Source organism: Lampetra planeri, chromosome 64 (assembly GCF_965212315.1).
Source record: "Lampetra planeri chromosome 64, kcLamPlan1.2.h2, whole genome shotgun sequence".
Taxonomy (NCBI): Eukaryota; Metazoa; Chordata; class Hyperoartia; order Petromyzontiformes; family Petromyzontidae; genus Lampetra; species Lampetra planeri.
In genome coordinates this window covers 2458710-2484199 of record NC_136170.1, presented here as the reverse complement: position 1 = coordinate 2484199, position 25490 = coordinate 2458710, and the positions used below count along the sequence as shown (strand labels likewise).

Genomic DNA, 25490 nt, shown 5'->3' with positions numbered 1-25490 from the left:
CGGAAGACGTCACTTGAACAGTTGGTAGAAGTCTTCCGGAAGATGTTGCCACTCGAACGGCCGGTAGATATCTTCCAGAAGACGTGCTCGATATCTTCCGGAAGACGTCACTTGAACAGTTGGTAGAAGTCTTCCGGAAGATGTTGCCACTCGAACGGCCGGTAGATATCTTCCGGAAGACATGCTCGATATCTTCCGGAAGACGTCACTTGAACAGTTGGTAGAAGTCTTCCGGAAGATGTTGCCACTCGAACGGCCGGTAGATATCTTCCAGAAGACGTGCTCGATATCTTCCGGAAGACGTCACTTGAACAGTTGGTAGAAGTCTTCCGGAAGATGTTGCCACTCGAACGGCCGGTAGATATCTTCCAGAAGACGTGCTCGATATCTTCCGGAAGACGTTACTTGAACGGTTGGTAGAATTCTTCCGGAAGACGGTGCCACTCGAACAGCCGGTAGATATCTTCCGGAAGACGTCACTTGAACGGTTGGGAGATATCTTCCGGAAGATTTTACCACTCGAACGGCCGGTAGATATCTTCCGGAAGACGTCACTTGAACAGTTGTTAGAAGTCTTCCGGAAGATGTTGCCACTCGAACAGCCGGTAGATATCTTCCGGAAGACCCACAGTATCAGAAGCGTCAAAACGAGGGCGGCTATGTGAGAGTAAATTGCTTTAATCTCCGAACAGGTAACTATCGTATTTTATTTCTAAACAATGTTTGGCAACGCTAACGTTATTTCATACATTAGAATTGTCAAAGTTACAACGTATTGACATTTTTTAAGGCTTATCTCAATGCACCTCGCTAGAATAGCGCCCTAGGCCTCTGGTTGCTAAGCAACCCGTTAAAACGGCGCTTAAAGATCTTATTTACGTTTACACTTAAAGTACACCTCGATTTAAAGCTTTCGTGACTGCATGGATTAATATTAATGGTTCTTTCGGTAAAGTCACGTAGAAGGGAAATAATAAAAATAAAATAATATAAATAAAACAATAAAATTATCACGACATTTCGATTGCAACACAAGCAATAATATAAAGTACACCTCGATTTGAAGCTTTCGTGACTGCAGGGATTCATCTTCTTGGTTCTTTCGGTAAAGTCACGTAGAAGGGAAATAATAAAATAATAAAAATTAATCAATTAAATAATTCTCACGACGTTTCGGCCACAACGCAAGCAGCCGTCCTCAGGTGAAGAACAGGTCTGTCGAGAAGACAGACCTGCAGTCACGAAAGCTTTAAATCGAAATTTAACCCGAAGCATCTGAAAGCGCCGTGCGATGCGATGATGACCGGAGTTCACTTCGATGCTTCATGTCCCTTGACGAGAAACAGATACACTCTAGATCAGGGGTCGGGAACCTTTTTGACTGGGAGAGCCATAAAAGCCAAATATTTCTAAATATATTGCATTGAGAGCCATATAGTATTTTTAACGTATAATAAATTAAATAGGTCTTACTTTTAATGCAACTTCTGGTGCTGCATGGTTTTGCTGATGGCCTTGTAGTCTGGTTCGTACGTGGTGAGGTTGAGCTTCATGCAGGGCGTTGAGGCCCCGTGACCCGTGAAATTTATCTTCAAAACTAATTTCTGTTTACTTTAAAATGACACGGAATTATTAAGCAATATTACAAGTATTTTAAAATCAGTTCGAAACTGATTTTTTTAATTTTTTTTTCAACTCAAAATTTTCTGGGAGCCATATGCCTTCACCAGAAGAGCCATATATGGCTCGCGAGCCATAGGTTCCCGACCACTGCTCTAGATACTAAATCTTGCAAAAGGATTGATCGGTGCGCTCCACCACCCGGGGCCTCAATGTTGTGCGTGCTGTTCAGTCTGTGAACAGGGGAAAGCTTTGGAAATGGCACCGAACGTGGCGTGGGAGATCCTGCTCAAGTGTGACCCCAACACCTTGGAGAGAGAGGTTGACGTCGCGTACCAGATCGAAGACATTATTTCGAAGGTCAGAATATTTATTCGCAGATTTGAAGCTTTCGTGACTGCAAGGATTCATACTCTTATGTTTTTTCGGTAAAGTCACGTAGGTAAAAATAAATATAAATAATAAAAATAATAAAAATGATATTATAAATAAGCTAATAAATCACTATCATTTTTATTATTTTTATTATTTACTTTTATTTTTACCTACGTGACTTTACCGAAAAAACCTAAGAGTATTTATTCGCACTTTAGGAGGAATGTGATGAGCTATAAAGCTATTTTTAAATCCTTTATATTAAGTTCGCTTGCTTGCTTAGGACCGTGCAAATCTTTCGGTCGTTTTTTAACCCACTTCCCGTGATCCAATCGAGCTGACATTTTGCACACAGACTCGTTGCGCGTGACAATTAATGTTCGTGAAATTTTTTTTCCAAAATTTTACACTTTTTAGGACAAAAATATATTTAATTCTAGATTTGAAGCTTTCGTGACTGCAAGGAATCATATTCTTAGGTTTTTTCGGTAAAGTCACGTAGGTAAAACATCAAAATTAATGAAAATAAAATAAAATAAAAACAAAAATCACGACGTTTCGGAGGCAACACAAGTCTCCGTCATCAGGTGGGACCGTATACTATCAGAGTATGATTTTTTTTGCATTCTGACCACAAGCATTGTGGTTAATGCAGACATGATTCCTTGTAAAAGGTTTCAGTTTGGTGTTTTAACATCTTAACACCTGTTTTGTTGCCAGAAAAAAGGGGAAAACCCTATTATCATGATACAGGGACTTCTCTACTTTAGAACAAGTTATGTTCCAAAGGTCTGTTAATAACTCGATTTATTCGTAAGTCTAACTTTTCTCCTGTCGATTCCAAACATGTTGTTCGGCATGTACACTAAACATGTGCAGGGGGAAGTGTGTTTTGCTGTTTGTTGCATTTGGTTCGCGGTTCAAGCCCAGAGGCCACCCTTGTTAATTTTGCATGTGCATTATCCGGCCAGGTGGCTCAGCTGCAGATAGAGCGAGCGGCTCGCAATTCAAAGGTTTGCAGGTTTAAAATCCTGGTTAGGGGTGTTGACTCAGACCTTCATCATCCCCTCCAGGGTCGATAAAATACGTGTTGTTAGGTTTTTTCGGTAAAGTCACGTAGGTAAAAAATTAAAATTAATAAAAGTAAAATAAAAATAAAACAAAAATCACGAAGTTTCGGAGGCAACACAAGCTTCCGTCTTCAGGTGGAACCGTCACAGCACGATAGCTGTATCAGCTGTATCAGCTATCGTGCTGTGACAGTATCAGCTATCGTGCTGTGACGGTTCCACCTGAAGACGGAAGCTTGTGTTGCCTCCGAAACGTCGTGATTTTTATTTTTATTTTACTTTTATTAATTTAAATTTTTTACCTACGTGACTTTACCGAAAAAAACTAACAATATGAATCCTTGCAGTCACGAAAGCTTCAAATCTAGATAAATACGTGTTTAAGTTGAACCTCTTTCGCATCTTACGTAGCCAACTGTGGCTAATCGACTTGTGGGAGTAGAACAACAAACGCGTGATACACTTGGTGGAGAGGAATTGGCCAAACATCGCAATTCAGAACTTTCCGCAATAGAGTTTCCCGGATAAATTAAATAGAGTAACGCTTTGCGGCGGGGGAAGTCGCAGCTCAAGACCCAAGACCCGCCAGCCAGCCAGCTTAGGACCCTGGACCCCCTCGTCCCGCTTGTCCTTGTAAGGGCCGGGACGCTGTGAGGGCCAGTGGTGGGACTCTGGTGCTCCCGGCTCTACGTCCTTGTAAGGGCGAGTTCCGAGGAAGCGAGAGTCCAGACCCGCACCTTGGCTGGGTCGGGTCAGGAAGCCTCCCCTAGGGTAGTTGTAGCCAGAGGACCCCAGAGCGTAGCCAGAATAGTGTATCTAGGCTGTGTACCTAGGCTGTGTACCTAGGCTGTGTACCTAGGCTGTGTACCTAGGCTGTGTCGCTAGGCTGTGTACCTAGGCTGTGTACCTAGGCTGTGTCGCTAGGCTGTGTACCTAGGCTGTGTACCTAGGCTGTGCATCTAGGCTGTGTACCTAGGCTGTGTACCTAGGCTGTGTACCTAGGCTGTGTACCTAGGCTGTGTCGCTAGGCTGTGTACCTAGGCTGTGTACCTAGGCTGTGCATCTAGGCTGTGCACCTAGGCTGTGTACCTAGGCTGTGTATCTAGGCTGTGTATCTAGGCTGTGCACCTAGGCTGTGCACCTAGGCTGTGCACCTAGGCTGTGCACCTAGGCTGTGTACTTAGGCTGTGTACCTAGGCTGTGTACCTAGGCTGTGTACCTAGGCTATGTACCTAAGCTGTGTCGCTAGGCTGTGTACCTAGGCTGTGTACCTAGGCTGTGTACCTAGGCTGTGTACCTAGGCTGTGTATCTAGGCTGTGTCGCTAGGCTGTGTACCTAGGCTGTGTGCCTAGGCTGTGTGCCTAGGCTGTGTACCTAGGCTGTGTACCTAGGCTGTGTACCTAGGCTGTGTCGCTAGGATGTGTACCTAGGCTGTGTGCCTAGGCTGTGTACCTAGGCTGTGTACCTAGGCTGTGTACCTAGGCTGTGTACCTAGGCTGTGTACCTAGGCTGTGTACCTAGGCTGTGTACCTAGGCTGTGTACCTAGGCTGTGTACCTAGGCTGTGTACCTAGGCTGTAACAGAGTATCAGGACTGTTGGAGTGTTGTATTGTAATAAAGAAGGTACCTCTACAAGTGTCTCCGGAACCCATTCCATTATTATTATTATTAAGCAATGATGGTGATGTATTTGGAACGCTTTGCATTGCCTTGACAGGTGGAGGTGAAGAGTTTAAAAGATGAAACGTCGGAAAAGCTCATCCATCTGTTTTCCCTCACGCAGTCGCTCATGCAGGTGAAGAGCGCGTGCATGTCATGTGCTCCACCTTCACCATCGCCAGCAACGGTCACGTTGCCTAAATCGCGTATCATCTGAATTGCGTATCATCTGAATTGCGTGCTATCTGAATTTCGTGTAATCTGAATCACGTGTAATCTGAATCGCTGGTAATTTGAATCTCATGTAATCTGAATCACGTGTAATCTTAATCACGTGTAATCTGAATCGCTGGTAATCTGAATCTCATGTAATCTGAATCGCTGGTAATCTGAATCGCATGTAATTGATAATCAGAATTCCAAATCACGCAATAATATGTAATGTGAATCGCGTGTAATCAGTAATCTGTAATCGGAATCACGTATTAATATGTAATCTGAATCGCATGTAATTAATAATCAGCATTCCGATTCACGCACTAATATGTAATCTGAATCGCGTGTAATCAGTAATCTGCAATCCGATTCACACAATAATATGTAATCTGAATCGCGTGTAATCAGTAATCTGCAATCATAATCACACATTCATACGTAATCCGAATTGCGTGTAATCCGAGTCATGTGCAATCTTTGCCACAGCTGAAATCGCAGGAGGCTGCGTTTGCCATGGAGGAGGTTGAGAGGGCGGGAACCGAACAAGCCAAAGTCGGTACACAACGCACGGCACACCAGGGGAGGAATGCCCACCCCGATTTTTCGAGAATCGTCAACGCATTCGCTCGTGACGATAACTCGGCACAGTGACGGTAGCTGAACGCAGAAACTATTTTAACTATTTGCTATTATTTTTTTATTTTGACCAGGTAAGGCCCATTTGCGATCTGGCCGCAAATTATAGCTCAGTGAATTGGCTTATCGCGTGGAAATTTACAGCGGCCAAATACACTTAATGCGTTACTTTGATTAAAAATATTGAGGCAAAAATTGGAAGACCCGGAGAAAAATCCACGTAACCACGGGTGGAGAGAGAGACAAGCAAACTCCAAATATGCAGCAGCAGGCGTCAGGGTCGGGATCAAACCCACGACCTCCTGTATACCAGGCGAGGTGGTTAACATCTCCCAGCCACCGTGGCGCCCCAAAAAAACACAACAAACGCAACACGCTGACGAAAACTCAACCGCATTCGTTAGTGACTGTTAAACCGATTGGCATGCGCCAAAGTTCAAACCGCACGGCGTGTTCCAAGAACGTGATTGGTCAACGTGGGCGGCCTTCATAAGACACCTATGGCTGGGCTGATCAGTCACTGCGTGGGACATTCCGATTCAAAATGCAAAGATTCCACGTGTATTATACACACACTTTTGGGGCAAGTGCTGTTAGTGAACGCCTATGAAGGCCAGCACGGCACACGAGGGAGTGGGTCGGCCAACACTACGCCCGACCGCTTCTTGTCTCCCTAGCGGCGATGTTTACACACCGCACCAGGTACTCATTTGAGGCTGAATCGATCTAGGGGAGGTCCATGACCGGTTCAGATAATCGTCACTGGTGTTGGCCGTGAGCGGGAACCGAACTCGGGTCGCCGGGTTCATCGCGCGGCGCGCTAACCGTTGCACTACAGCTCCCCACACACACAGACAAAGATACCACCGTATCCCCTGGACAGACTCTTGCGGCAAGTGACGTTAGTGAGCACCTATGATGACCGAAACGGCACACGAGGAAGATTGTGGCCGATTCCTCTCACCCTGGACACTCTCTGTTCCAGCTACTTCCCTCCGGCAGAAGGCTGCGGTCCATCAGGACCAAAACCTCACGTTATAAAAAATAGTTTCTTCCCATCCGCTGTGGGCCTCTTCAGCAAGACCAAGGGCTTAAAATGATTTTTACACTTACTTTAACATTTTATCTACAAAATTACACCTTGCCATATTTACAACATATTTGTATTTTTCTATTTTAGGATTGTATATTACAGCTAGTTTACATTTTATATCGTATACTTATTCAAAATTTTACATACGTTAGCCCCTGAGTATTAGTTTAGTATAGTTAGACTGTATACCACTTATTTAAGTTTTAAGATTCCTACATGTTGAATGTATGCACCTTCCTGCCATAGTAAATTCCTTGTTTGTGCAAACTTTCATGGCGAATAAAACTCTTTCTGATTCTGATTCTGAGGGAGTGGGTGGCCAGCACCACGCCCGGCCCCACACACACAAATACACACACACAGCACCCAAGTGTTTTAGGAGCTGTCGCTTAGTTTTACTCTGTGTCTTAGATGCGCACTCTACTCGAAACAATCTCGAAGAGATGCCACGTGATGACGTCTTCACCTCTCTCCCTTAGAGCGGCAGTACAAGGCGAAGATCGACAAGCTGGAGAATGAGCTGGTACGCGCTTGCTCTGCGCCCACGTTGTTTGCAATCGTCAACTCCCGCAAGCAGACACCCGTCAGGGATAAGGGGAGACAACACTTCAACCGATTCAACGACACGTTAACGCAAACATCTACACCGCAGGTTCTTTTGGACCAATCTTAATTTGTAGCTTTCGTGACTGCAGGAATTACTCTTTGGTTCTTTGGGTAAAGTCACGTATAAAGATAAAATAATAAATTAAATAATAGCATACGACGTTTCGATTGCAACACAAGCAATCATCATCAGGTATAAATGAAATAGCAACAAAAATCTAACCAGAAAACTATAGACAGACATATAAGCAGACAGATATCACCAAGATACATAGAGAGAGAGTAACACATAGGCACAGAGAGGGAGATCGTCTCTGTGGCGAGGCCTTAAATAGACAGAGGGGGGCGGGGCGGAGAGAGGGAGGGGTTAGAGAAAAAATTAACATGTCAATGAGTACAGCGACGCGTGGCCAGGATGAGCCTCCTGCAATAAGGACACAAGTTCATGTCCAGGTTGGGGATGGGTTTACTCAGCCATCCCTCGCTCCGAGGTCTTTAAAATTAATACAGCTTCGTGGGGAAGCCACACCGTGGTTTATCCTGTGGATAAACTCATCCCCCGCCATTGCAGTGGGAGAATTTCCACCACTGCCTCATCAGTGGTTAGCCTATGGATGGACCTGCCCCCGTCATAGTAATGTAGAATTTCCATCACTGCCTCATCAGTGGTTAGCCTATGGATGGACCTGCCCCCGTCATAGTAATGTAGAATTTCCATCACTGCCTCATCAGTGGTTAGCCTATGGATGGACCTGCCCCCGTCATAGTAATGTAGAATTTCCACCACCGCCTCATCAGTGGTTACCCTATGGATGGACCTGCCCCCGTCATAGTAATGGTGAATTTCCACCACTGCCTCATTAGTGGTTACCCTATGGATGGACCCGCCCCTGTCATAGTAATGGTGAATTTCCACCACTGCCTCATCAGTGGTTACCCTATGGATGGACCCGCCCCCATCATAGTAATGTAGAATTTCCACCACCGCCTCATCAGTGGTTACCTTATGGATGGACCCGCCCCCGTCATAGTAATGTAGAATTTCCACCACTGCCTCATCAGTGGTTACCTTATGGATGGACCCGCCCCCGTCATAGTAATGTAGAATTTCCACCACTGCCTCATCAGTGGTTACCTTATGGATGGACCCGCCCCCGTCATAGTAATGTAGAATTTCCACCACTGCCTCATCAGTGGTTACCTTATGGATGGACCCGCCCCCGTCATAGTAATGGAGAATTTTCACCAGTGGCTCAGCACTGCAAATACAAGGGCATCGCCTGATTACTCAGTTGAGCCACTGTTCATTTTTTTTGGGGGGGGGGGGGTGGGGGATTTTTTGTACAAACGAATTTAATTTACAAAGAAGAATATTTATACGGCAGGAGGAATACAGATGTCCAGTCGGGGCACGGGGTAAGAACGTCACAACAACAAACAGTACAAAAACGCGACAGTGATGCAAAGTACAAGAAAGGTAAACAAACTACCCAAACAACATACAAATACAACGAAACCATCCCCATCCTACCAGACAGAGGTCGCAAACGGGTTTTGATTCCTTACCCGTACCCGGCCGCACAAGGGTCGCAAATGGGTACCCGTACCCGTACCCGGCCGAGTACGGGTAGCCATATCCTACCCGTACCCGTGCCCTACCCGAAATGCGTGACAAACGGTTACTCACCAGTGACTCACGGTCTACGGGTACCCGGTTGCGACCTCTGATCAGTGGAGGTGTGCTGCAGGTGACGGCGTCTGGGGAGAGAAGTCCGCGGCTCGTGACTGCCCCCTCCTACTCCCCCCCTCACAAAACCCCCCCCGCCCCCACATACCCCCCACCCCCCCCACCGCCCGCTTCGCTTCGTCCACACAGACGCAAGTCCCAGGTCGCGGCGGTCGCAACGCGAGCCTCATGCGCGGAGAGATCCAAGAGCTGGAGCAGAACCTGGAGCGTAGGGATCAGGAGCTGGCGGCTGTGGAACAGAACCTGGAGAAAGAGAAAAAGTGGAGTGAGCAGGTACCGTGTTTTTGGTTTCGGTCGGTTTCACTGTAGAGGTATTTTGCTAATGGTTGGTTCCACGGTACAGGTGTCCACTGTTTCATTGCTTTTATGGCTTTATTTTGGTGATTTTCGATAAGTTTTTTGGTTTGGCCATGTTTGTTTGTGGTAGTATGGAGTTAGAATGATGGCTTTAATCTAAGTTGTCTTGTGGTTGTTGTTGTTTGACTTGCATCCCACTGGGATTTTTGCACACAGCGTTGGTGTACGGTGCTTTTTCTGCAATATTTTGCTGTCTTTTCTTGGATTTTTTGTTTGCACTCAGTCACATATTCACTTTAAGATGTTTTTTGTTCATGTTTTGTATTTTTGTTTGTTGCGGTTGCACCCGATTCAAGAGCCGAATGGCTCACAGGGCTATACCTAATAAATGAACTTGTAACTTGAACTTAGTCACTTTAAGATGTTTTCTTGTTCATGTTTTTGTTTTTTTGTTTGTTGAGGTTGCACCCGATTCAAGAGCCGAATGGCTCACAGGGCTATACCTAATAAATGAACTTGAACTTGTTAGCAGGTGGCCTGGCTGCGTCACCGCGAGGGATCCATGGTCCGCTTAAACTTTGTGCGGCCCAACGTTGTGCCTTTTCAGCTCTCCAAGAAAATGGAAGAGGCTGAAGGGGAGATTTCTAAGCTGAAGAGAGAGGTAAGGCCACGCACACGGGCACACACACGTGGGATAATGCATCAATATTTGAGTGTTTTCAATGTCTCGATTTAAAGCTTTCGTGACTGCAGGGATTCATCTTCTTCGTGGGGAGGGGAGGGGAGGGTGGGGAGAGGCTGGGTGGGGAGGGCCTGGGTGGGGAGAGTGGGGAGGGGCTGGGCTGGGTGGGGGGTGGGAGGGGTGGGGCTGGGTGGAGAGGGGAGGGTGGGGAGGGGCTGGGTGGGGAGGAGGGGGCTGGGTGGGGAGGGGCTGGTCACCCCGTGGTGCCCTTATAAAACTCAACGTTTAACCTACACACGCCGGCTTGTGCCCGCCTTCACAGTCGGGCATATTTGCGGAATACACCACGCCGCCGTTGACCCTGGCCATTAACCGAGCAACCCAATGTTCCTACCAGCTCCCTCCGCACGAATGTGTCAATTCATAAAGGCGCACGCAAAATTCTTCATGCTCTTATTTATTTCTGTCTTGTCAGTGTTGTTAATTTCACCTTGTTTGATTTGTGCTCGTTTTTTTCCATCTAATCGCTCCTGAATTTCTCCTTGGTTTCTCTTGACCGCCTTCCTCCCTCTGCCTTGTGTTAAATTCCCATGGAAAAGAAAAAAAATGTGAAAAAACTGGTAAGCCCTTCGGCGGTAGATACGTGACCATCTGAGTGAGCCTCAATGAGCCCTCTTGAGTGCGTATGTTGTAGTGTGTAGTGGGGGAGCGGTAGTGTAGTCGTTAGCGCGCTGCGCTACGAATCCGGTGACCCGAGTTTGAGTCCCGCTCACGGCCACCACCAGTGATGATTATCTGAACCAGTCCTGGGCCTCGCCTAGGTCAACGAAGCCTAAATTCAGTACCTGGTGCGGTGCGTGAGCATCGCCACTCGGAAGACAAAGGTGGTCGGGCGTGGTGCTGGCCACCCACCCCCTCGTGTGCCGTGATGGCTGGGTACGGGTACGGGTAGCTGTTTGCGACCGTGGTGCGGCCGGGTACGGGTAGGCCGTGAGTCACTGGTGAGTAACCGTTTGTCACTCATTTCGGGTAGGGTACGGGTACGGGTAGGGAACGGGTACCCGTACCCGGCCGGGTACAGGTACGGGTACCCGTTTGCGACCCTGGTGCGGCCGGGTACGGGTACGGGTAAGGAATCAAAACCCGTTTGCAACCTCTGCTGCCCGGCTTCCACAACACACAGCTTATCAGCGAGCCCACCATCACCCTACCCGGCTTCCATCTTTCACGCAAACAATGGGCAGCACTTAACCGGATCTGCACACACAACGGAAGTTGCGGACACATGTACAAGTGGAGAATAAAAATTAAATACATGTGCGAATGCTACTATGAACACCAAACCACAGACCGTGTAACTTCACGCTGCCCCAAATATACATTTGATTGCAGTGGGTTGGGTGAGCGAGTGGATGAGTGAGTCAGCGAGTGGGTGGGCTGGGTGTATCTGCAAGTCACCAACTCTCAGACCAAAGCGATTGAATGGCTAACTCGCTTTGAACTGAATCTGTAACAGCGCTCTTCACTTGGCGCGTACGAAATCGTCGTCACCTTCGTCGTCATCATCACCAAAATCGGTTACCTATCGTGCGCTCTAAGCGTTTTTTGTTTTCTCACGGGTCCCTTGACAGAACGACATCCTGCGGCAAGACATCGTGGACTACCAGCGCCAAATGGACTCTCAGCGAGAGAGCAAGCGGTCCCGCACCGAGGATGGGGCCGATCTGAAGGCGCAGATCTCGCGAATGAAGCGCGAGATGATGGAGTACCTTGACGACATCCAGGTATTTCATGGTTTTTTTCCACCGGAAAAAAATGGTGTTCGGATCTCCGAACCAGTCCGCTTGTCGCTAAATATTTTTAGCCGATGTACGCCCGCGCACGCGTGCATGGGAGCACGCACGAGGTCTGGTCCAAAAGGTCCACGGAGTTATTGCAGCGAGCCTCCCCTCACTCGAGGCCACTTCTCCTGGCCTCGGCAAGCACCTAGCCTGGCACAAGGCAAGCGCTGTGGTCACGTCACGGCCACTCGGTGGCGAATGGCGGCTGTTGTCGATGTAGTATGTCAGAATAAGAATATTTATGATAATTGGTTTTTACCCTTTTATCTGGCAACAAAACTGACACCTTTTTTTACAAGGAGTCATGTTTGCATGGACCACAATACCTGCGTTCGGAATGCAAACAAAAAACACAACTCTGATAATGTATGCATTGTCCTTGAAATTGATTGGTCCACACCCGAGACAGCTTTTCTTAGAGCCTAGTCTCACATGGTGTTGGACCAGATGATGCCAAAAGGCGCACAACTCAAAGACAATGCACCATCAGAGTATGAGAGCTCGGGGTAAAGCATTTACACCATTGAAACCTCATTTGCCAGTAGCAAAAATTATAATAGTTTTTTTACCCTTTTATCTGGCAACAAAACTGACACCTTTTTCTACAAGGAGTCATGAATATTTATGTCTACTGGAGGAATCCGATGTGCTATAAAGCATTTTTTTCACAGACATACCGTACACACCCTCGCCCTTCTCCCCCCCCCCCCCTCCCCGGCCTCTGTCGTAGAACCTCACGGAGACGAACGAGCGGCTGGTGACTCAGGCGCAGCAGCTGCAGAAGGAGCTGGAGCAGAGCGCCGTGGACATGGAGCGCATGGCGGAGGAGTACGCGCAGATGAGGGTGCTCGTTCAGCAGAGCGACCTCGTCGTGGATCAACTCCGCCGAGACAAGGAGAACCTGGCCCTCCAGGTCCGCGTTCGTAGATTGTGTGTCGCTGTGTGTGTGTGTGTAGAGAGTGTGTATCACTTTGTGTGTGTCACTGTCTGTAGAGTGTGTCGCTGTGTGTGTGTAGAGAGTGTGTATCACTTTGTGTGTGTCGCTGTGTGTGTGTGTGTGTAGAGAGTGTGTATCACTTTGTGTGTGTGTGTAGAGTGTGTGTGTGTGTGTAGAGAGTGTGTATCACTTTGTGTGTGTCACTGTCTGTAGAGTGTGTGTGTGCGTGTGTAGAGTTTGTATCACTTTGTGTGTGTCACTGTCTGTAGAGTGTGTGTGTGTGTGTAGAGAGTGTGTATCACTTTGTGTGTGTCACTGTCTGTAGAGCAGAGGTCGCAAACGGGTTTTGATTCCTTACCCGTACCCATACCCGGCCGCACCAGGGTCGCAAATGGGTACCTGTACCCGGGGTGGCTGGCTGCTTGTTTGGTGAGTGGGTGGCTGAGTTGCTGAGTGGATAGGCCATGAGTATTGGCTAATGTCTGTGTTTCCTTGCTTTTGATGAGCAACTTCCTCTGCCCCACAGGTGCAAGAGCTGAATACTTTATTGCAAGTGCGCTCCGAGGAAGATGACCCCATCATGCAGGCCGTCAACTCCAAGATAGAAGAGTGGAAGGTCTCACACATTCTCCATTGCTTCTTTCATTGTCGTTATAATTAACAAGCAAACACTAGCCAGAGGTCCACGTGCTTAAATGATGCATGGTGATGATGATTATACTTGTGCTTGTGATTATGAGGCTGCTGCTGATCATGATAATGTTGCTGATGATGATAATGATGCTACTGCTGGAATTGGTGGTTCTGCTGCTGTGAATGATGGTGATGCCGGTGATGTTACTTCTGTGGGTGATAATAGTGGGGGTGAAAGTATAGATGCGGATGATGATGCTACTGTTGATCCTGCTGTAGATGATGACGATAATAATGGTGCCCACTGATGCTGACAGTTGTGTTGCCGATGCTGCAGCTGTTGCTTCTGCTGTTGTGGATTACGATGATGATTCTGCTGCTGCTGCTGCTGCCATTGTTGATGTCTCAACTGTAGACGTTGGTGATGATGGTACCACAGCTGCGGGTGCACCCATAGAAGCACTATCTAGGCTCAAAATCCTGCTTGACTTCCGAACTCTGACGAGATCGGACGGATTCTGGACGATTTCATGAAAGGCTATGATGATGATATTGCTTCTAGATTTGAAGTTTTTGCGACTGCAAGGGTCCATACTCTTTGTTTTTTTCGGTAAAGTCACGTAGGTAAAAAATAAAATAAAAAGAAATTAAATCACGACGTTTCGGAGGCAACACAAGCTTCCGTCTTCAGGTGGCACCGTCACAGCAAGATTACTTGACACAGTGATTTAATTTATTAAATCCTTTATATTAAGTTCACTTGCTTGCTTGCTTGCGCGCTTACGACCGTGCAAATCTTTCGGTCGTTTTTTAACCCACTTCCCGTGATCCAATCGAGCTGACATTTTGCACACAGACTCGTTGTGCGTGACAATGCATTTTCGTGAAAAAAAAATTCAAAAATTTTACACTTTTTAGGAATTTTTTTTTTTATATTGAATTACCAATTGCTTAATGGTGGCAGGCAATCATCTGACCCATAGGTGGCAGCCATCTCAAGCCAGAGGACGAGAGGACTCTAGCCGCCACGCATATAAAGGATTTATAGTGAAAAACTTAGTTTTTACGGGTTAATTTATTTTTATTTTATTTTTTACCTACATGCCTTTGCCGAAAAAACCAAAGAGATGATATTGCTGCTGCTGCTGCTACCGTTGTGACTGCTGCTGCGGCTGTGGCTGCTGCTGAACGTTGCTCATCCGTCTGCCGCCTTGCGCCCCCCCCCCACCTCCTCCATGCGGTTTGTTGCAGTCTCTTCTGGTGGGCAAGGATGAGGAGCTGCTCGAGTATCAGAAGAGAGTGCGCGACCTCCAGGAGAGGCTCAAGGCCACACAGCTCGACCAGGACAAGCAGAGCATCGTCGCGTTGCAGCAGGTACCTACCTCCGTGGCCCGTATCGTGTTTCCGTCTGTTCTCCCGTAACACCGCAAAGTGTTTCGTCGCGCGGATCGGATACGTAACGCGACGAGCGTGGTAGGGAACGCGTTATTTTTGTGCAGCGCGGACGCGGATTGGATATGCAGCGCGATCGTGCGAATGGAACTACGTCGCAGCGAGTAGTAATAATGATAATTCAATTTGTAACGCGCGCAAATTTGCGGACGTATCGGCCGCAACTCAGAGGCGCGGAGCCAAGCTCAGTCGCTCGATAGCACGTGGTTATAGAGGTGAGTCTTTAAGTGTCTCTTGAAGTAGGCGATTAAGGTGATGCTGAGAATGTACATTTCATTAAAGTATGTTTTTAAAAAAGTTTTTTTTTAATATTGCTTATGTATGTTGAACTTCTTTCGCACCGTACGTAGCCAGCCGTGCGAATCGGAGGTGCGGGGGAAGGACAGGCAAACTAAACACAAAAATCAGTTCTAAAGAAATGAGTTCTCAATGTAGATGATTTCAAAGTGCATAGCTTCAATGGCTTCCCAATTTCGGAATGAAGAGCGTTCCAGACGGCCGCGAAAGCACAACTGAAAGCGCGCGATGCGGTGACCGCCTTTGTTGGATAGCTAGCCAAAAACCGCTCTTGCGAGGATGACCGGAGTTTGTGTGATGGTTTATGCTCTTTGACGAGCTCAGCGAGGTATCGTGGTTCATTTGTGGCAAGGACTTTGTGCGTAATGGCGAGATGTTAACTACCTCGCCTGGCATGCAGGAGGTCGTGGATTCAATCGTAACCCTGACACCTGTATTTTTGGAGTTTGCATGTTTCTCTCCCCGTGGTCGCGTGGATTTATCTCCGGGTCCTCCGATTTTTCCCTCCACATTTAGAATATTTCCATTCCTATTGCAAACAAAGACAATTTAAAATGAAAATAATAACGTTACATTTTATACTGTGCAGTGTTAAAATTTAAAAACTGCTCTAAATAAAATAAACAATCATCATCAAGTGTGAAATCCTGATGATGATTGCTTGTGTTGCAGCCGAAACGTCGTGAGAATTTTATTGTTTTATATTTTTATTCTTTTATTATTTCCCTTCTACGTGACTTTACCGAAAGAACCAAGAAGATGAATCCCTGCAGTCACGAAAGCTTTAAATAAATAAATAAACGTCGTGGACTGAATGCATATCTTATTATAAATTTCATAATTATTTCGCATAGTTGGCTACGTTTGGTGCGAAAAAGTCCAACATACATACTGGAGATCGTTAAATGCATGATTTATTCATTATTATTCATAAATGTTAGTGCATTTATTGATTAATAAATCCAAAGTCCGTTCTACTGTTCGATTCCCGTTCATGGCCAACACCAGTGACGATTATCTGAGCCGGTCCTGGGCCTCCCCTAGGTCGACTCAGCCTCAAATGAGTACCTGGTGCGACGTGTAAACATCACTGCAACGGGATTTGAACCGTGGCGTTCAAATAATATAATTGTTATTATCATGACGCCGGGCTGCGAATTCTACGGGGCCAAACAAAAAACTGTCTCTCTGTCTGTCTCCCGCGGCCGCCCACCCACCCGCCCGCCCGCCCTCATCTGCCAGGCGCTGCAAGTTCGTGAGCAGCAGATGGAGCTCCTCGCGGAGCAGATGGGGCAGCACACGGCCGAGATGGAGAGGAACGCCGCCATCATGGAGGAGATGAGGGACCAGCTGCAGCAGCACCAGGGTGGGCAGCACGGGGCCGGGGGGAGGCGGGGGGGCGGTGGTAGCGTGGGATGGGAGGGCAGTGCGAAGGAGCAGTACGGAAGGGAGGGGTCGGCAGAGGTCGCAAACGGGTTTTGATTCCTTACCCGTACCCGTACCCGGCCGCACCAGGGTCGCAAATGGGTACCCGTACCCGGCCGGGTACGGGTAGCCGTTCCCTACCCGTACCCGTACCCTACCCGAAATAAGTGACAAACGGTTACTCACCGGTGACTCACGGCCTACCCGTACCCGGACCCGGCCGCACCAGGGTCGCAAACGGTAGCCGGGTATCGGGTAGGGTACGGGTATCGGGTACCCGGTTGCGACCTCTGGGGGTCCGTGGGAGGGGGCAGTTACTGAGGGCAGCGCGGGGAAGCATCGTGCGAGGGCAGCATGGTGGGAAGGCATGGTTTAGGCCTCATGGTGGTGAGGAGAGGGGGCGGGGGGGGTATGGGGCAGCAAAGGAGGACAAGTACGGAAGGGCGATACGGAGGAGAGGTCAAGCGGGAAGTATAGGGGCCTGCACGATGGGAAGCAGTACGGGGCAGTACTAAGGATAACACAGGGAGGCAATCTGGTTGAGGCATGACAGGAGGGCAGTACAGAGTGCAGTATGGGGGGGGGCAGTGCAGATGCACATCCTGCTAAGAGCGGCACACAGGGTGCATGATTATTGTGTTTTATACTGCCGATGGTGCTGCTGCCATTGCTGTTGATGCTTGTGATTATATTACAAATGGCTGACTTAACTGACTATCATTCATTGGTTGCCACCGTCGCTGCTGCTGCTTCTGCTTCTCTTGCTATTGCTTCTCTTGTGGCTGCTCCTACTGCTACTTTGCTGCTGCTTTTGCATCTTACATTTCTACCGCTGCTACTATTCCTGTTTCTGCTGCTTCCGCTTCTGATTTTGTCACTGCTGGTCCTGCTGCTTATACTACTGCTGCTACTGTTGCCACCGATGCTGCTATTGCTACTCCTCTCGCTGCTGCTGATCTTGCTATTGCTACTTCTGTTGCTACCGCTGCTGCTGCTGTTGCTACTACTGCTACTGCTGCCGCAGCTGCGCCCTCGTCGCAGGCTTTCCAGAACTCCACGCTGCGCGGGCGGCTGGCGGAGCTGGAGGGGAGGCTGCGGCAGGCGGAGGAGGTGGCGCGAGCGGCGGACGCGGACGCTGCGGAGAAGGACCGGCAGCTCATCGACGCGCTGGCCCGCATGCGCCAATACGAGGCCGTGCGTCTTCGCAAGCACGCCTCCCAGGCCTCCCCGAGTCACGACACGCACGACACGGACGACACGGACGACATGCAAAACGCGCAAATGAGTGCGGGTTTTGTGCTGTGCGGCGTTCCCCGATGCGAACCGGCTCGCGTTTGGCGCTGTGCAGAAACGGGTGACGCACAGATTCACTCGGGGAGACCTCCCCCCCCTCCCCCCCAGGCTCGCACAGACACCCCCATAGATTCACTGAGAGGTCCAGACACACGTAGAGAGATCCATCGCCTCGCGTACGGGTGTCTATGTGAGTCTGCGGGTCCCTAAGTGAATCTGCGGATTCCTATGTGGTTATATTGGACTGTGTGCGAGTCTACGGGACCTTTTTTTTGTTTGTTGTCCTTCCCCCGCACCTCCGATGACCACAGTTGGCTATGTTTGGTGCGAAAGAAATATCCCTGTGTGGGTTTATGGATATTCGTGTGGGTCTTCTGGTCCTTATGTGAGTCTATGATACCTATGTATGATACCTATGTATCATAGACTCTGTGTGAGCCTACGGGTCACATGTGAGGTATTTCGATTTAAAGCTTTCGTGACTGCAGGGATTCATCTTCTTGGTTCTTTCGGTAAAGTCACGTAGAAGGGAAGTAGAAGGGAAGTAATAAAATAATAAAAATTTAACATAATATGTTTTATTTTTATTATTTTATTACTAGATGTGAGGTATTGTTCCTCATTAGTTATACGGATATCTCTGTGAGTCTGTGCTCTCAATCTCACACACGCACATACCCCTAGGAATATCCTTGCATGTGTGTGCGTGTAGGGAGCGGTAGTGTAGCGGATAGCGCGCTGCACTACGGACCCGGCCACCCGAGTTTGATTCCTGCTCTCGGCCAACACCAGCGACAATTATCTGCGCCGATCCTGGGCCTCCCCCTAGATCGACTCAGCCTCAATTAAGTACCCATGTGCGATGTGTAAACATCGCCACTTGGGGAGTCAAAGGCAGTCGGGCATGGTGCTGTCCACCCACCCTCTTCCTGTGTCAGCCTTCATAGGTGCTGCTACTCGCTAACAGCACTTTTCCGAACATGCTGTTAAGTTTAACACGTAGGCTTTCGCGACCAATATTAATCATAATCAAGGTTTTTGGGTTATTTATAAATGTGTCGTAACCCTCCACCACCCGACGCGGCAAATCAGCAAAAAAAGTGTCACGTTGACAAAAGACAAATAGTTCACTGCTTTAGCCCCACACCGGTGTGTTGAAGCGTGAAACCACAGCATTTACAATTTTTGAGTAGTACGACGTTTCGCTGGTAATTGCATCCAGCATCATCGGGCAATTCGCCAGAATGGTGAGGCTCTGCTTTTGCTCCCGGTCTTATATAGAGCAGCAGCAGTGTGACGTCATCATTAACTCATCAGGTGCAACGATTTGAGGCGGAGGGGGGGTTATTGTTATTATATACTAGATTAGTAATCAGGCAATTTCTAGTAGTAGGTTTTTACCCTTTTAAACTGGTACAAAACTGACACCTTTATTCAAGGCATCATGTTTGCAATAACCACAACACAAGTAGTCAAAAAAGCAAACAAAAAGAAGCAACTCTGATAATGATAATTATATGCACTGTCCTTGAAGTTGATTGGTCCACACCCGAGACGGCTTTCTTTAGAGCCTAGTCCCCATTGGTGTTGGACCAGATGACACCAGAAGGCGTACAACTCAAACACAGTGCAATATCAGAGTATTGAGAGCTCGGGGTAAGCATTTACACTATGAGACATCTCTTTTACCAGTGGCAAAATATAGTCGTAGGTAAAAGAGATCTCATAGTGAATCGGGCAATTGTTACGATGCGAGTTGTAGATGAGTAATCGGTTGTAATGTGTGTTATTGTAATTATATGCTACGTTAAGGCTACACGGAGGGGGGGGGGATCTTTGTCTTTGCAGGGAGAGTACGGCCTTGCGGAGGCCGTGGCGGACATCAAGGCGTGCCAGCAGCAGGTGCGCACGCGCGACGGCACCGTGGAGACGCTCACGCGTGACCTCAACGCCCTCGAGATGCGGCTCAACGACATGCTGGATGAAAACGACGAGCTGCGCTCCCGCCTCGGTGACCACCCGTCTGTCCATGTGTGTGTCTGTCGCTGTGTGTGTGTGTCTGTGTGTGTCTGTGTGTGTGTCTCTGTGTGTGTCTCTGTGTGTGTCTCTGTGTGTGTGTCTGTGTGTGTGTGTCTCTGTGTGTGTGTGTCTCTCTGTGGCTCTGTGTGCCTGTCTGTGTCTGTCCGTGTGTGTGTTTCTCTGTCTCTGTGTGTGTGTGTCTCTGTGTCTGTCTGTCTCTCTGTGGCTCTGTGTGTCTGTCTGTGTGTGTCTGTCTGCGTCTGTCTGTGTGTGTGTCTCTCTGTCTCTGTGTGTTTGTGTCTTTGTGTGTCTTTCTGTGTGTCTCTGTGTCTGTGTGTGTGTCTCTCTGTGTGTCTCTCTGTGGCTCTGTGTGTCTCTCTGTGGCTCTGTGTGTCTGTGTGTATCTGTCTGTGTCTGTCTGTGTGTGTGTGTATGTCTTTGTCTGTCCGTGTGTGTCTCTCTGTCTCTGTGTGTGTCTCTCTGTGTCTCTCTGTGGCTCTGTGTGTCTGTCTGTGTGTGTCTGTCTGTGTCTGTCTGTGTGTATGTCTCTCTATCTGTGTGTGTCTGTGTCTCTCTGTGGCTCTGTGTGTCTGTCTGTGTCTGTGTCTGTCTGTGTGTGTGTATGTCTTTCTCTTTGTCCGTGTGTGTGTCTCTCTGTCTCTGTGTGTGTCTCTCTGTGTCTCTCTGTGGCTCTGTGTGTCTGTCTGTGTGTGTCTGTCTGTGTCTGTCTGTGTGTATGTCTCTCTATCTGTGTGTCTCTCTGTGTGTCTCTCTGTGTATCTGTGGCTCTCTGTGTGCCTGTCTGTGTGTGTCTGTCTGTGTCTGTCTGTGTGTATGTCTCTTTCTCTGTGTGTCTGTGTGTGTCTCTCTGTGTGTCTGTGTATGTGCGATCACCCACCCCCTCGCGCGCCGTGCTGGCCTTCATAGGTGCTACCCGCTAACGGCACTTGCCTCAACAGTTTGTTAAGGCTATCGGGGTGATCTTTATCGCGTGTGTGTGCGCCCATCTCCCGTGCCAGGTCTGGAGTCCAAGTCTGTGGTTGACCTCACAGAGATCAGGAAGAATAAAGCGCTGACTCAGCAGCGTTACCGAGCCGAGAACCAGGTGCTCCTGAAGGAGGTAAGTCCTCTGCTGCTAACCAACACCGCTTTGGTGGCTAGGAGATGTTGACTACCTCGCCTGGTGTACAGGAGGTCGTGGGTTCGATCCCAACCCTGATGCCTGGATATTTGGAGTTTGCGTCTCTCATCATCATCACGGTGGCTCGGAGATGTTAACTAGCTCGCCTGGTATACAGGAGGTCGTGGGTTCGATCTCGACCCTGACGCCTGGATATTTGGAGTTTGCGTCTCTCATCATCACCACAGTGGCTATGAGATGTTAACTAGCTCGCCTGGTATACAGGAGGTCGTGGGTTCGATCCCGACCCTGACGCCTGCTGGATATTTGGAGTTTGCGTCTCTCATCATCCCCACAGTGGCTAGGAGATGTTAACTAGCTTGCCTGGTATACAGGAGGTCGTGGGTTCAATCCCGACCCCAACGGCCTTACATTTTGGAGTTTGCATGTTCTCCGCGTCACGTGGACTTATCTCCGGGTTTTCCGGTTTTTCCCTCCTCCATATACAGAAACGTGCGTTGAGAGTATTTTGCTGCGATACATTTCCACGCGATAAGCTACTACGTTGAACTGTCATTTGTGGCGAGATCACTTCGGAAAAGAAGCTAATAGCTCAGTGGTCCTTATGTGGTAAAAAAAAAATCATAGTTAGCAGTATTCTTGGTTCTTTCGGTAAAGTCACGTAGAAGGGAAATAATAAAATAATAATAAATAAAAGAAAATCTTGCCGTGCTTTTCACACCTGATGATGATTGCTTGTGTTGCAATCGAAACGTCGTGAGAATTTTATTGTTTTTTTAATTTAATTGTATTATTTCCCTTCTACGCGACTTTTACCGAAAGAACCGAGACTATGAATCCCTGCAGTCACGAAAGCTTTAAATCGAAATTCAGTTAGCAGTAGTTACAGAAGTGCATAGTGGCTTCCTCGAATGACGTCGGTCGCTCTGCTTGCTCCGCTTTCTCGCAGATCGAGCGGCTCGAGGAAGAGCGGCTGACGCACAAGAAACAAATCCGAAAGCTCGCGCAGGACAGGGGTCAGAGAGCAGCCTCCATTGGTGAGCTGGGGTGGGGGGCCGGTGGGGGGTGCAGAGGTCGCAAACGGGTTTTGATTCCTTACCCGTACCCGGCCGCACCAGGGTCGCAAACGGGTACCCGTACCCTACCCGATACCCGGCTACCCGTACCCGGCCGGGTATCGGGTTCTGATATCACTCACCACTGATGTTATCAGAAACATAATCTTACTGGTAGGAACCTCCTGGTTACACCAGCCCACAGGGGATTATTGTGTCCATCGTGCAGGGAGGGGCTGGGTGGGGAGGGGTTAGGTAGGGAGAGGAGGGTTGGGAGGGGCTGGGTGGGGAGGGTGGGGCTGGGTGGAGAGGGGAGGGAGGGTGGGGAGGGGCTGGGTGGAGAGGGTGGGGCTGGGTGTGAGGGGTGAGGCTGGGTGGAGAGGGGAGGGAGGGTGGGGAGGGGCTGGGTGGAGAGGGTGGGGCTGGGTGTGAGGGGTGAGGCTGGGTGGGGAGGGGCTGGTCACCCCGTGGTGCCCTTATAAAACTCAACGTTTAACCTACTCACGCCGGCTTGTGCCCGCCCTCACAGTCGGGCATATTTGCGGAATACACCACGCCGCCGTTGACCCTGGCCATTGACCGAGCAACCCAACGTTCCTACCAGCTCCCTCCGCAGGAATGTGTTTATTTAGGCTGGAGGAATCTGATGAGCAATGAAGCTCTTATTTCATAGATGTGGATGGAAATCAGGCTTAGGCGGACAGGTTTGCAATGCAAGCATTTGTGCTTTAATTCCGGATTCCCTTGAATATGGTCCTGATTGTCATATTGAGAATACTTGGCTTTGTGCCAGTCGGCAGCATCTTTGGTGTGTGTGTGCATGTGTGGAATGTGGGGAGCGGGAGTGTAGTGGTTAGCACGCTTTCGGCGACCCGAGTTTGATTCCGACCAATAAAACGGTGGTGAATGTTTGAACCGATACTGCGCCTCCCTTAGGTAGACTCAGACTTAAATTATTAATTGGTCGATTGGGTAAACATTAGCACTGGGGAGGCAAAGGCGGTCGGGTGTGGTGTTGGCAAACCCCACCCCCCTTTGTGCGCCGTGCCGGCCTTCATAGGTGCTCGCTAACAGCACTTGCCCCAACAATGTGTTAAAGGCTATCTGGGGGAACTTTGTCTTTGCGTGTGTACACGTGTGTCTTAAGTATTCACTTGCTGTCCCTCCCGCCGGCAGGCTTGCTGGCAGACGACTTGAACCTGAGCGATGACTTGGCAGAGGCTGGAACGACTTCTAAGAAATCGGAAAGTGTTTGGACAAAGGCCGACATGGAACGACTGAGCAGGAAGGTGAGTGTGTGTGTGGGTGTTTGGGAGCACTTCACGTGGCCTCAAGGTGCACATGGCCTGGCACAAGCGTTGTGGTGACGTCACCGCCACTTAGTCGCGAATTGCGATTGTTATGAGCATGTGCAAGGGCGTAATGGTGGCGGGATGTTTACTACCTCGCCTGGCATGCAGAAGGTCGTGGGGTTCGATCCTGACCCTGACGCCTGCTGTATATTTGCAGTTTGCATGTCTCTCTACCCTTGGTCATGTGCATTTTTCTCCAGGGCTTCCAGTTTTTCCCTTCACATATATAATCAACGTGCGTTTAGAGTGTTTGGCCGCTATAAATGTCCACGCGATAAGCCACTTCGTTGAGCTATCATTTGTGGCCAGGTCGCTTCTGAAAAAGATCCATGTAGCTCAGTGGGGCCTGACGTTGTGAAATAAAAAAAAAAGCTGTTTAGTTTGTTTTGTTTATTGGTGTGTATAGGTGATTCTTAACAAAGGCAAAGATGCCCCGTATACCCATACATAGGCTCTTGGGTCAGGTGCTGTGTTTTTGCGAGCACCTATTAAGGCTGGCACGGCGCACAAGTGGGCGGTGTGGCCGTGGTAGTGATTGGGGCGCTACGCCACGGACCTGGCTACCTGGGTTCGATTCTCGGTCATGGCGACCACATGGGACGAGTGATAATCTGTTCACCCCTGGGTCAAGGCTACACGGCAGGGGATCTTTGTCTTTGCTGCGTGTATATATGTATGTTCGATATGTAGATGATGTAGCCGGTGTAACTGGTGTTGACATCATGATGTTAAAAATGTAGATGATGTAGATAGTGTATATAACTGGTTTTGACATCGTCCATATGATGATGACGATGATGTAAAAAATTACGATGTCGCCGTTGTAACTGGTATCGGCGGTGACAACGATCATCACGTCGACCGTGTAGACGGCAGTGACAGCGGTAACAGTGGAACTTTACCCCCCGGCTGGGCACGTCACACCACCGTGCCACTTCCCTGCCCTCGTGGCCCCGATACTTGCAGGTGGAGCAGCTGTGTCAGGAGCTGGAGCACAGGGAGAAGGAGCTGGCCGAGAAGTCCAAGGAAGGCGCGAGCCTCCGGCATCAAGGTATAGATGGCACTGGGGACGCAGGCCGGCTGGGGCGACACGGGGCGCTTACGCACGTGGGCCGTGGTGCCGTGGTAGCTAGGAGATGTTAACTACCTCGCCTAGTACACAGGATGTCGTGGGTTCATTCCCGACCCTGACGCCTGCTGCTGTATGTTTGGAGTTTGCATCTCATCATCATCACGGTGGCTAGGAGATGGTAACTACCTCGCCTGGTATACAGGAGGTCGTGGGTTCGATCCCGACCCTGACGCTTGCTGCTGTATATTTGGAGTTTGCGTGTTTTCCACGTGGTCGCGTGGATTTTTGTCTGGTTCCTCCGGTTTTTCCCTCCATATTTTAGAAACCTGCCTTTAGAGTATTTGGCTGCAATCAATTTCCACGTGATAAGCCACTTCGTTGAGCTACGATTTGTGGCCAGGTTGCTTCTGAAAAATAATCTAATAGTTCAGTGGGCCTTACCTGGTAAAATTAAAATAGTTTAGTTTTACTTTATTGAGGGCGTTTGAAACACAATAACATGTATCTTCACGTCTCTCTCTCTCGTATTATTGCTCACAGTCTATCCCAATCTCTTCCTCTTCTGCCAATGCTGCTGCTGCTACTGCTACATTGTTTCCTTCTGCTGGTGCTATTCCTGCTTCTCCTGCTGCTGTTTCTGCCGCTTTCCTGCCTGCCGTTCCTGATGCCCCTTGCGCTACCTGCTGGTCCTGCCAATGATGCTCCTGTCACCCTTTGCTGCCGACGCTGACGCTCCATCTCCTGCCGTTCCCTTTGTTACTATTGTCCCACCTGCCGCTGCTGCTTCTACTACTGCCTCTGTTACTCCTACTGTGTGTTTGTGCTGCTGTTGTTGCACTCTCACCTGCTACTACTTCTGCTGTTTATTTTGCTGCTGCTGCTGCTGCTGCTGTTCGCTACGCTGCTGTTCCTACTGCTTCTCTCGTTACTACTGCATCACCCTGCTGCTGCTGCTGCTGCTGTTCGCTACG

The 25490-nt window shown here is 48.8% G+C and overlaps 1 protein-coding gene across 1 annotated transcript in view; it reads left to right on the top strand.

Annotated features, from left to right (window-relative positions):
- The first annotated feature begins 598 nt into the window (after positions 1-598).
- LOC144737086 (centrosomal protein of 290 kDa-like) overlaps positions 599-25490 on the top strand; it is a 78521-nt gene continuing 53629 nt past the window's right edge. The window contains exons 1-18 of the mRNA XM_078619748.1: positions 599-692; positions 1853-1980; positions 4784-4861; positions 5428-5497; positions 7150-7193; positions 9153-9296; positions 9928-9981; positions 11634-11786; positions 12574-12756; positions 13307-13396; positions 14665-14787; positions 16405-16528; positions 17612-17781; positions 19729-19891; positions 20919-21019; positions 21990-22077; positions 23272-23384; positions 24414-24498. Coding sequence (XP_078475874.1) covers positions 1879-1980; positions 4784-4861; positions 5428-5497; positions 7150-7193; positions 9153-9296; positions 9928-9981; positions 11634-11786; positions 12574-12756; positions 13307-13396; positions 14665-14787; positions 16405-16528; positions 17612-17781; positions 19729-19891; positions 20919-21019; positions 21990-22077; positions 23272-23384; positions 24414-24498 — 1885 coding nt within the window. The 5' untranslated portion in view covers positions 599-692; positions 1853-1878. The remainder of the gene's footprint in view (positions 693-1852; positions 1981-4783; positions 4862-5427; positions 5498-7149; positions 7194-9152; positions 9297-9927; positions 9982-11633; positions 11787-12573; positions 12757-13306; positions 13397-14664; positions 14788-16404; positions 16529-17611; positions 17782-19728; positions 19892-20918; positions 21020-21989; positions 22078-23271; positions 23385-24413; positions 24499-25490) is intronic.